The sequence below is a fragment of the Parambassis ranga genome, chromosome 21 (assembly GCF_900634625.1).
Source record: "Parambassis ranga chromosome 21, fParRan2.1, whole genome shotgun sequence".
In the NCBI taxonomy this organism is placed as follows: Eukaryota; Metazoa; Chordata; class Actinopteri; family Ambassidae; genus Parambassis; species Parambassis ranga.
The window spans coordinates 16918125-16929841 of record NC_041041.1 but is presented as its reverse complement, the minus strand read 5'-3'; the positions used below and the strand labels follow the sequence as shown (position 1 = coordinate 16929841).

General features: G+C 45.0%; 1 protein-coding gene across 1 annotated transcript; it reads right to left on the bottom strand.

Moving 5' to 3' along the window:
• Positions 1-862: 862 nt before the first annotated feature.
• igfbp5b (insulin-like growth factor binding protein 5b) lies at positions 863-11462 on the bottom strand. Its single transcript, XM_028393091.1, has 4 exons — positions 11129-11462; positions 3852-4066; positions 3604-3723; positions 863-3151 (listed from the first exon to the last, which is right to left on the bottom strand). Exons 1-4 carry the CDS (start codon positions 11460-11462, stop codon positions 3017-3019), a joined length of 804 nt encoding a protein of 267 aa, XP_028248892.1. The 3' UTR covers positions 863-3016.
• Positions 11463-11717: the final 255 nt, after the last annotated feature.

Here is an 11717-nt window from a genome sequence, read left to right as displayed (position 1 = left end):
ACCCAAACGCTTAAAGGAATACATAACTTTATTTAAATAAATGCTTTGTCATAACAAAAAAAGACAAAGGTTAAAAGAGTACATAAATTACAAGTTGAATAAATATTACACAGTGATATTCACTTTAATAATTTGAGATTTTTTGTCTTTTTTTCTTATTTGTCTTATGTAGCTCCAAATACTGACCATTTTTTCCCGCTGTCCTCCTGCCACCAATGGGTCTATTTCACAAGCCAGTGAACACCAAATTATGGAAAAGAAAACCAATTGTACTGTCTGATTACATCCAAAGAGTGTTATGTATTCAGAAAAAAAGTTGTACTGTCTGTCATTACTGTACTACTGAAGTATGAAATGTGTGAGTTCAAAACCAAGTAGGAGATAAAAAAAACTAGAGGAAGCTGCAAACAGGAAGTCACTGTCACAATAAAAGAAAGAACAAAAGTGTTAGATTTTGTCCTCTGTCATCACCTCTAGAGCCAATCGGTGCTCCTGGTTGCAGCATCATTTCCCCCAGATATCTATAACCCCTGGTAACTGTCTACCTGTAGCTAATGTAATGCGGTTGGTGACTCCACATCGGGTAAGTGGCTAGGCCCTGATTATGACCACTGCCCATGGCGCTCGCTCTTCCTCCTCCACCCCTCCTCCTCCTCCTCCCTGCTCTTCAGCTGTCATCTCTGTGCAATAGGCCATGAGAACATATGTAGCTGCATGTTACTTGTATCTATATATTTTGTTTTTCCCTAAAAGGTGTTGCTGTATAGGAGGTCCCAGGCGTGGGCTTCACAGCCCCTGTCAACAAATATTACCTCAAAAGCACCACCTTTGAAATGTAAGCACAAGATACACAACATTTAGCTTGTTTTTTTTTCTTTGTTGTTCCACTAACTTCATGATACCACATCTCAGGATGTCGTTTTGTGTCAATATCAATAGTGAGTAACTGAAATAAGTGCAAGCTGCTTTTTTTTCTTGAAAGTGGTTGTGGGGGATTTGATGTTGTGGGGGGGGGGGGGGGGGGCTGATAATGTATTCACAAATGGGAGCCATTTAGGATGCACTTTTTTTCAAATTTACCTCCAAACATCCTTTTTGGCTTCCCCTCTCTGGCAAATCATACACATTGGCATTCACATGAAAAAAAAGCAAGAGAATTAGCTTATTGGTTGTCAAAGAAAGAGAAGAAAAGATGAACTGACTGTGGCTTACACAGCAGTTCCTCTTGTCCAGAATTACCCCCGAGGTACAGGCAGACATTACAAATGGATTTGCAATGCATTGCTGCCTGACACCGTTTAAAGGGCCTATACCACATTCACTTGTTAAATCAGAACTGAACCTCTTTATATAAAGTACCATCCCCGGGCGGCGAGGGGGTGGGCTGTCTGACAAAGAATTGCCCCGTATGTCACTTTCACGTCAGTATTTAAATGTATTTGCATGTAGGAAGGCACTGTGATTTGCACACAGAGAGAGAACAGCTCTATTGTTAAGACCCTGTTATGACCTGCAGCTGTTTTGTTTTTTGCCCCACTTATATGTAGAAAGCAGAAGGATTTCAGAGGGTTAGCTTTTTTTTTAAACTGCCCTGTGTTAAATGACTCTGTGTCATTCTCCTGACAGGCTACAAGGACTTATTCAGATTTTTTTTCCAAGCACAATTACATTATTGTCATAGTTTGTTTCTACAGGAAAAAAAACAACATTCAATAACTATATTTAAAAGTTATGTAATACACCATGGTTACACTGTAGTAGCAGTACTGAGGGGAAACCACTTGATAAAGGAACATGGCTCAAAAAAGTGGGCGGTCTTTACTTCACTGAAGGCAAAGAAAACAGCACAAACAAAACCATACAAAACTACACTTCACACAAATGAATCAGAGAAGCGACCGGCCCCAGAACTCCAAAGTCTCTCAAACTTGAGTCCCATCATAAGCTGAAAATCTTTTTTTTTTTTTAATTTCACCAGTAGAGTCAGCGCTCTCTAAGCTCTGTGTCGCCCTGCATGGCAGTGTCTGTTCAAATAGGCACAGTTGGCATATCAGGCTAGCTACATTGTCGAAGAGCCACTTATATATAGGTTCATCTGTGAACCTCGCTTTTGTCTCCGAACACTCCGTGTCCCGTTACATTACAGAGAAGGCCAGCCCCAAGACCACCTCAAAGCGCTAGCAAATATTTGTTGTGATTAAAATCAAACAAAAGAGAAAGAAAAAAAAGGACATTCTTTTTTTTGTTTTTGTAATAGGCTCACTCCATTATACACCAACATCATTCACACACATGCACATCAGCGTTGTGCACATACACCCACACATGCACATGTGAAGTTACACATATTTAAGCAGGTTCCCCTATTCATAAGTGCTCTGACAGAACCACATACCCAGATAGAGTCAACTGTTACAGCGTATCCCTATCTCTTGTTTCTTTTTTTTTTTCTTTTGGAAAACAGACAAAAAACCAAATTACTCTGCCAATCATCAGTTCCACAGTGGCATCACGTTCCACAGCTAAAACTGATTTGTTTTCAATGTGCCTGATGCTTTTTTTCTTCTTCTTCTTCACAATGATTCCATGTTAATCTTACAACATACAAAGAGTTGTATTGAGACCCCCAGCTTCTATAAAAATACATCCAATGTGTGCATATATTTTCATGAATCTGCAGCCAGGGGATGCGGCTCCTGTGATCAATAGTCAAGGGATCGAATAAATCTTCTGGAACTTTTCCCCTCACTCGGAGAAGAGTGCTTGGTCAAGGACAGAAAAGAAATGAAAAAGAAATGTGTCTTTTTTCAGCCTGTTCTTTTTTGTTTGGACTTTTTTTTCCATCATCATCATCATTTCAAAATCTTGACGTGAACGGAGGGCAGAGCATACAGGTGTGATTCAGAGAGGAGGGGTGGGCCCTGGGTCACGTGGTGTTAGGGGGTGGGGGATGGTGGTGGTGGTGGTGGTGGTAGTGGTGGTTGGGGGGAGTCAAGGGTGGTCCTCCCCCTTCGTTTCACTCATTGTTGTTGCTGTTCTCCAGGTCCTTACACTGAATGTCCCCTCCGCTGTAGTCTGTGCCAGGCAGCTGGACGCCGTACTTGTCCACACACCAGCAGATGCCTCGTTTGCGGCCGCGAGATGGCTTACACTGTCAACACAGGGACAAAGTGTCAGTATGTTACAAAAGGTGTTCAAATAGGGGAGGTTTGCAACTGACATGGACAAAGATACATGAGATGTAATAATGACATATACAATGATGGAATCAAGTGTCTGTTCACCTTTATCAACATGTATTTAAAATGTTGATCTACATGCTAACTGCATCTAGCAGCTTGATGTGGTTCCTTCCAGGTGATTTGTTAATCTGATTGGTGGTGATAACAGTAGAGGCAATCAATATGGCTGAAGTTAGCCTGTGATACACAGATGTGCCATTCAGTCCCCTTCTTGCATTTTTTGAAAGTGCCTTTGAGAGCAACTCCAAACTTTACAATGCCCAAAACTGCTGAGAATGGAGAGGATATTTACAGTAATTGCAGATTGAAGCAATTTCCCCTGGGATTAATAAAGTATTTCTGATTCTGAATTTACACTCACCTGCTTGCGCTTGAAGAACCCTTTTCTGTCACAGTTGGGAAGGTACAAAGACAGAGCCATGACACGAGAAGTGTCCTTCATTCCCTGAATGATCCCGTCCAGTTTTCTCCTGCATGGACCCTTCAGAAACACACAGTACATGGAACATTTCAGGGTCATGCTGAGAACAGCTGTTTTAGACAAACTGAAATGAAGCCACAAACACTCTCAACATAATCTACAAAGTAGATTTATATGGTGATGCTTACAAATTCAGGCTCATGCTTGTCAATGGGCGGAAGGGAATAATCCATGGTTGAGCCCAAGAGCCGCTGCTTGCCGGCCTTCCTCTTCTGCTCCATTCGAATTGCGTGGTTTTTCTTACTGTTCACAATGTCTTTGGGATGGAGTGGCAATTTAGCTGGTGGCAGCTCCTCTGTAATCTCTGTGGTAATGGGGTCCTCGTGTTCTCGAGACTCATGATCTGCAAGAAATGACAGTGAGAATTACTTATCAAGTTTGTATCAAAAAGGCAAAAGTAATTCACGTATTTGACTTCAACTTTCAACTTTCAGCTTTTGCCTCCACTACCTCTTCAGTGCTCTACTATTATCACCCACAGGTCAGTAAATCTGTCTGCTGTTTGGTGAGAAAGGAGCTGGTAAAAGCTGTGTTCATTTGATCCATTGTTGATTCTGCTTTTTGTCAGTCCTAACATAAGTGCACAGGTGTGTGCTCCTCCCAGGCTTTGCGCCAACTGTTGTTCAACATTTGTTTACAGAGGAAGGGACACCAACAGCTGATGAACTCCTACAGCTATGACAATACTTCCAAACTCATCTTTTCTCACCCAACCCCACTCACCACCCCCCCACAGAGATTTGTGTAGATCAAGACGGACAACAAACATGGAGATGTTTGTTCAGTTGTCTACCAATAATCTATATAAAAATGAAAAAATGAACCATGCTGGACTTAAAGTGCACACATGAGTACAGACACAGGGCAGCACACAGTACTCTGTAAACTACATCATGTGCTGCTAGACTGCCATCACCGCTGCCTGGAAAATCTGCTAACATGCTATCTGGGCTGCTTCACTGCAACAAGGGCCGAGGCCCCCGAGTACAGTAACTTCACAGCGACAAGTCCCACATAAAACTGTTTCAAATGTCGAGCTGAGGAAAATCCACTTTCTCTGTGGACCCATATAAATGCTTGTACATTTGTGTCACATTTTAGGTGTAATTTCAGCTCCCCCCAGAGGGCACTACAGTCTCAGGGATCTTAAAGTCCCTCGTGATAGGACATTTACAGGTCGAGGTCCTTTATCCTTAACCCTGCCCCTCCCCCCTCTTTTCCTATCTTTGGGGCTCATCCTCTTAAGCCTGGACCCCCAGCCAGAGGTTCTTTGAGGCCACAGAAAGACCCTGCTGCCCCCCCCCCCCCCGCCCCCTTCCAACCTTTGGCTTAGCTGTACCATAAGTACAGAGTGATTGTGGGGACTCTGCCAGGCCCCAACTGGCTGGAGCGATGGTGCCAGTGGATGACCCTGGTTATATTTATCTGACAAGGAAACCCGCCGTGGTGCGCAGGGCCAGACGCGCTGAACCAGAGAGGAATGTTGGCCGCCGACTGTAGGCCAACTGCTGCTGAAAGACAAATCAAACTTCCATACATAGACAAACACGTTTGGAAAATATGATTTAACAAGTCGCCGTAGCTTTGCTGACTTGGCCTGTTCGGAGCACGCAGAAGGCACTGAGACGTAACAAGGACACAAGCTTCGAGAAAACTGACGTTCAAAGAGCCTGACACAGCATGAGTGTCTGGGAGTCTTGGGGAAAGGAGGGGAAGGGATGGGAGGTGAGGGGTGGGGGCAGGGTGATTACCAGAATTGGGTCTTTGGCTTCTGTGCTGCACTGCCGTCTCTTTGAAATTAATCTCACAACTCATGACTTGGCAGGCCTTGGTTTGTGTTTAGATATGTCCTTGTGTCTCCCCTGCTCAGACTACGAGGCTATTGCTGGCTATAAATAAATATGTCAAACAAGCATTCCTATGTACACGCATGCATGTGACTGCTGTGGAAAAACTCTTTATTTCTACTGTACAGTCCATTTTTTTTTAAATCAAGGGGCACTTGATTAAAATGCCACATATTTGGCAATAACTTTGAGAAAACGTGTCAGAAGGAGGGTTTTTTTTAAGACAATGGTTGCTGACTTCCTCTCTCCTCCACAAAAGCTCAGCTTTTCCATGCTAAGGGTACCCAGGTTGTAAAGGAGGTTTAGAGGGTCTGTGTTTAACTCCTGAAATTCAGCCAAGAAGCTGGCCGGGAGCCAAGCAAGCCAAGTCATGTGCAGCTCGTCCATTCAGCGGAGCCCAAAGCTGTGCTGCTATCTCTCCCTCTCTCCCTCTGCTCAAGCTAAAGATTTCATTAGGGAGAGAGGAGCGGAGCAGCCAAAGAAGGTGCACCTGATACTTCTCTGTTTAAAAATTAACATCTGCACACAATTATGCTTCATGAATATCCCAAGTTTCTTACGGGCAGTGGTCCAAGCATGAAAGATAAGCCAGCCCATCTTTGGATTTTTCTCTTCACTGGATCTTTAAGACTATAATAATACCAAAAAAGGCCAGGACAATGTCTTCTCCCACCTTTCACAGGGCATTACAACACATTTGTTATGCCCTGCCTTTGATTAAGCCAGTACCTGCTCTGCATCTGAAATTACATCTTTAAGAGAGCCGTGAATAGAGGTGCTGTTTAATCTCATCTGGGGGTAGGACAAGATAATTGTGGGGATAAATGAGCCTGAGGGGACTGTGTCATAAAAAAAACACAATGTTAGTAAGCCATTCTCGGGCGTCACACTTACTTGCTGCTTAATATTTGAAAGCGAGGCCGCGGCCTGATAACCCGGCAGTTTTCTAGAGCAGAGGGGGAGGTGTGAACAAAGCAATGGAGCTAAGGATGTGCGTGTACAAAAGTTACAGAAACGAGTCAAAGAGGCTGCACTTCAAGAGATCTCTGCTTGAAAAGGTGGGGTAAAGAAAAAGTGGACTCACAAAGAGACAGTGGTTTTGATCCCAAAAGCCAATAAGACACACCACATCCTCTGCACATGACATGACAGCAGTGTAATGGTTACACCAGGAGGATTAAGAGGCTGATGACTGAAAGAGGCTCACTTCCAAACCAGCTGGAACAGTTAAAATGTGGACGTTATCAAATCCTCGGTCCAAGTTGTGTTATGACCACAAGTGTAAAGGAATTACATTTTGACCCAGTGTCCTGTTGTTTCAGTGGAATTTCTGTTCTGCACACTCTCAATCAGCTTCTGAATATGCAGGAAATAACTCTTCCCCACAGTATTGTGCAAACAGAATATGTTCATTGCAATCAAAAAGTTTCCTGCTTTTCTGACGCACGGTATAAATAGCGACAAGAACAATTCAAGGATTAAAAAGTGCAAAACAGGACTCGTGAGAGGATGCAAAATCTCTCAGAGAGGGGAAATGCTGTTATAAGTAAGCAAACTTTCTGACCTGTTTACAGCTTCCGCAATGCAAAAAGAAAGCTGGGCTTTCGTGTTGCGAGCCATGTGCAAAGTAAATTATCAGAGCGAGGCGCACGGCCGCTCTACTGTACATTGCTAATTTTGGTCTGAGGTCTTCTCCCACATCTGACTTTGGGTTTTCAACAAGCCACACGGATGGATGCAACCCTCTTTTTTTGGGTCGCCATCGCCGCAACACAATTGCTGGGTGTGACGACGTTCTAACTCCCCAGTGGCGGGAGCAGCTATTTTGGCGAGAGGGGTATACAGAGATGATCTCCTAGAAGAAGAAAAAGAAGAAAAACAGGCACAGCAGGCGAGGAACTATAACTTCAAGATTAATTTGTGGTTAACGGTTTACGCAGTGAGGCCTGCGACTCAACGTTAACAAATTATTCAGGTGTGCTCTTGAGTGGCAAGGATGGCCTTACCTACATATGCAGGGACCGATCAGAGGTTCACCTGTCGCACATTCTGAGCCTGGTATCACCTAGCCTTAGCACACCAAGTGATGTCACATGTTATTACTAAGCGTGTTATTACACCCGATGGACGTCTCCCCTGCCCTAACCCTAACCAAAGGGTGCTTTATTTAGTCACAAAAGCTGCAGTTTCCATTGTTTCCAAAACCTCAGACTGGCTGATTTGTAGCCAATCATACACCACGCTGGCACCTCACCAGGTGTTAGGGGTGACATTACAGTACACAGGTCAGGACTGAACACATGTGACATCATTTTAAAACCCTCCACTACCGTGAGTGTTGATTTCTTCTGCAGCTGTTGCCACCAGCAGGCTAAGTGTCAGTGACCAGTAATCTGTACAAATACCGCTGTAAAGTTTTACAGGGAGAAATCAAGCAAGTGTGCCAAAGAGGTCTTTCTCCTGCCAGTGCTGTCAATTGCTCCTATAACAGCCATACCAGTCTGCACCTGAAAATATGCTGCGACATTATCAATACTATCAATGTCACATCCGAGGAGTGGATCCTCCACCTTTTCGTCAGCATCACATTTTCCATGAATTGAATGTTTCTTCATGTGATATCTTGACAAAATGACCTTTCCAATATTCCCCCAACCCCCAGCACCTGCAACAGATCAGTTGCAGCTTGCTAAGCTTTCACTGAACTTTCTCAGATGTTCAAGGTGAGACAGACAGAAAAGCCACATACAGTCTTTCCTTTTGCATGAGCCCGTCATGAAGCTGTTAGGCAGCTGGGGCCACACGTGACTGGAGCTATATCTAATGTGGCATGTTCGTATGAGCATGCAACGTACGCTGCAGACGGAGCATGGTGGCTGGTTGTTATTATATTCTAAGTGTACAGCCAGAGAGAATGAGCTTCTCCCAACTTTATGCTCCTCAGCTACGACCCGATAACCAGCTGTGCTGTTGACGATGTGAACATGGGAAAAGCAGATGGTAATGCTCAACGTCGGATAGCTTTCTAAATGTATGCGATGACAAGTGATTCTCTATGGTGCTCAGAAAAGAGAAGTCTACAGTGGGACTGTAGTAACTGTAGCAAATATTGAACGTCAGAAGGGCACAGTTGCTGAACTCACAACAACTGATGATTGTGGAGGCATGTGAAGGTTAAAACTCCATCTACATGCATGAAGAACTGAGACAAATGCAAAGTATTATAGTTGTCAGTGAAGGCAGCGGGTTTCCTGTTGCTAATAGTATTTCTGTCCATGTGACAGCAGAGTATTCAGGATTTGGAACCACTCACTAATCATCTTTTGTTTCTTGGCAAAGAGCAATCTGTTAAAACATAAGGCCCTTTCAGAAGCCTGAAGGACGAGGGGCCTGCTGCTGCCATGAAGTCATATCTGTTGGCAGGCTTTCCAGGGTCTGATTCACTTGCAGGGGGCTAACAAAGTCTGCAAGTGCCCCACAAAGCACATACCACCTCCTGTGCCTTACAATTCGAGCAACTCCTGGGATCACAGTGCAAGAGCAAAACATGAATTAATGCACTGCTGGGATGTGAACCCAGACGCAGAGCGACGGCCAGGATTCTTTTTCTTACAAAGGGAGGAGGGAAGGGGGGGACGATTCTTCTCTGCCATTGTTTGACTGTCCCAGTCAATATTTAGTAGGCTGCAGCCCTCATGGCATCAAGAGTGTGGCAGATACTTGAGCTCCTCCTCCTTGTGTTTGCCTTGCTCAGCTGGTACACCGAAACACACACACAGACACACAGACAGCTGCAACCCCACACGTCAGGAAACCAGAGGCTCACCTCACCAAGTTCCCATCCACACCGGGGCTGTTTGACAGAAGGCCCTTCAGAGGAAAGAAAGAGCCCAAAGGCATTCTGCTGAATCACTGCGTTGTGACTGAGCGCCCATGCAATGAATGCACCGCCAGAGGCAGGAAAAGATGCTCCGATTACCTCTGAGAGCCCACAAAGAACTCAGGTTTTGTGTGTGTGTGTGTGTGTGTGCAAATGTGCCTGAGGTGTCATCCCTAACAACAATCACACACACAATCCACACCGACAGCCCTGCCCAAGTATACATGAGAGCACACAAACTTGAAACACACACACACTGAAACTGAACCTTCATCTACATCATGCCAAATAGTGATCAATGCTTGAAAACATGAGTATGTTTAGAACAATGAATCATAGACAGTCAGCAGTCAGAATGAGCCCAGCAGTTGAGTATTTTATGCAAGGAGGCTTGAAGCCAAAACCTTTGTGGTCGCCACCTACTTATCTAGATGTTGACAAGCTGCTAAAACTCTGAGTGACAGTGGACCTGTCTGCTACACCAAGAATGTCTTAAATCATTCAAGACTGTTGGCTCAGCTCTCCTGTCTGTCTCTCGGTCTTTCTCTCTTTTCTCTCACGCATGCAGATTTAGTGGTAATCCGACTCTAAACACCACCCCAGGGTAGCCTGCAGACCTAAATCTATCCAAATTTGGCTTTAACAAGTTTGTGGAGAGTCACCTCAGTCTTTTATCATCCAACCTAGACTTTTTTTTCACCTTCTTTTTGTAATGATTTCACACCTCAAGCAGTTAGGTGTAGTCATATCGAAAAGGAGCAAAGCAGGGAAAAATGGAAAGACCAGGCTTAACGCGCTGTGGCGCGAAGATGGAAAATTGTGGTCTTTGACAGACACTTGTTACAGCGCTGGATATTAAACGGCAGTTAAGGCGCCACTTTAGGGGCGACCACACTTTCCTCTTAATATCCCCTGTATAAATAAACCACTCAGTCCATAGACCGCTCTTCATCAAGAAATATCACGCTTCAAGATAATGGAGCAGTGGAAGCGCTTAAAAGAAACGCGCGCCTGGTAATTGGCTCTGCCCTGAAATGTAAATATTTTAGAGTGGGGACTGACTGGATCCTTGTCAGTCGCTCTTGGGTCTCACTTAACCGCAGTTTGACAGCCAGTGCCCCGCACTGAAGGCGCAACTCAGCCGGGACGCACCATGTGCGTTCACCGCAGCGGAGCCGCCCGCAACAGATTAACACTGCACCCGTGTTATTGCTATGAACATTCATAATGAGCACAGCCTAACTTGTTATTACAGCTGGATGCTGAGCCTGCCGCCATAGACGCGCGTTTGTATCTGTATGTACAGAGAATCAGCTCCTGCGGCCAGTTTGTTCAAGGCAGTGGATAGAAGTTAATCAGATGGCACCTCAAACCATCTGTCAAACAAACGGTCTGTCAGAGCGCAGGGGTAACGGCTGCTCATGTCCTACAGGTCTCTCAGTGACAGGAGGGACAGCAGCAATAAATGAGGAATAATTACATTATTTCGAAAGTTAAAAAGTAAATGTGTATTTGCTCCCTCAAGACGCAACAGCAGATTTCCACCGGGCAGCACACAGCAGCAAGGGACAAGATGTCATCAAAAACAGAAAAGGTGCCCCAACATCTAAACTGATGCGTTTCTGGCTCATTTTTTTAACTCCCAAGCTTTCATCAGTCAGCCAAGTGCGCGTCTTACCTACGGGTGGGTGAGCAGGTTTGTATCCTTTCTCGTTGGTGCACACTCCTCGGCCGTGGAGAAGGGCGTGCAGGGGTTTCTCCTCTCCGCTCCTCGGCAGGCAGCGGAGGCCCTTGGTGCATGTCCCGGTGTAAACGCCGCACGCCTGTCCCTCGGACAGGGCGCACGTTAGGCAGCAGCCGCAGCCCGGCTCCTTGACCAGCTGGCAGCCGACCGGGACCGGAGGGCACATGGACATCGCCTTCGGGTCACAAGGCTCGCACGGAACGTATGAGCCCAAGCACCCGGACAGCCCCAAGATAAATGTCACCAAGAGGCAAAAACTCAGGAACATTGTTGGCGTTCTTTTCAGTTATAGCATAAAACCTCAAATGCAGAGAGGAGGGGGAAAAGTAGCCTGGTCTAATGAACAAAATGCCTCAGTCAGATAATCCGATTTTTAAAGTTAAAGCCAAGAGTCTTTATCCAAGAGTGTAGCTATCTCTATAAAAAAACATTAATGACAAGCCTGCTGCCGTGCACGCTGCAAAATGTCTCAAAGTGACTAATTTAAAATATATGTGCTATTTCTCTCCCTCGGAATATTTGT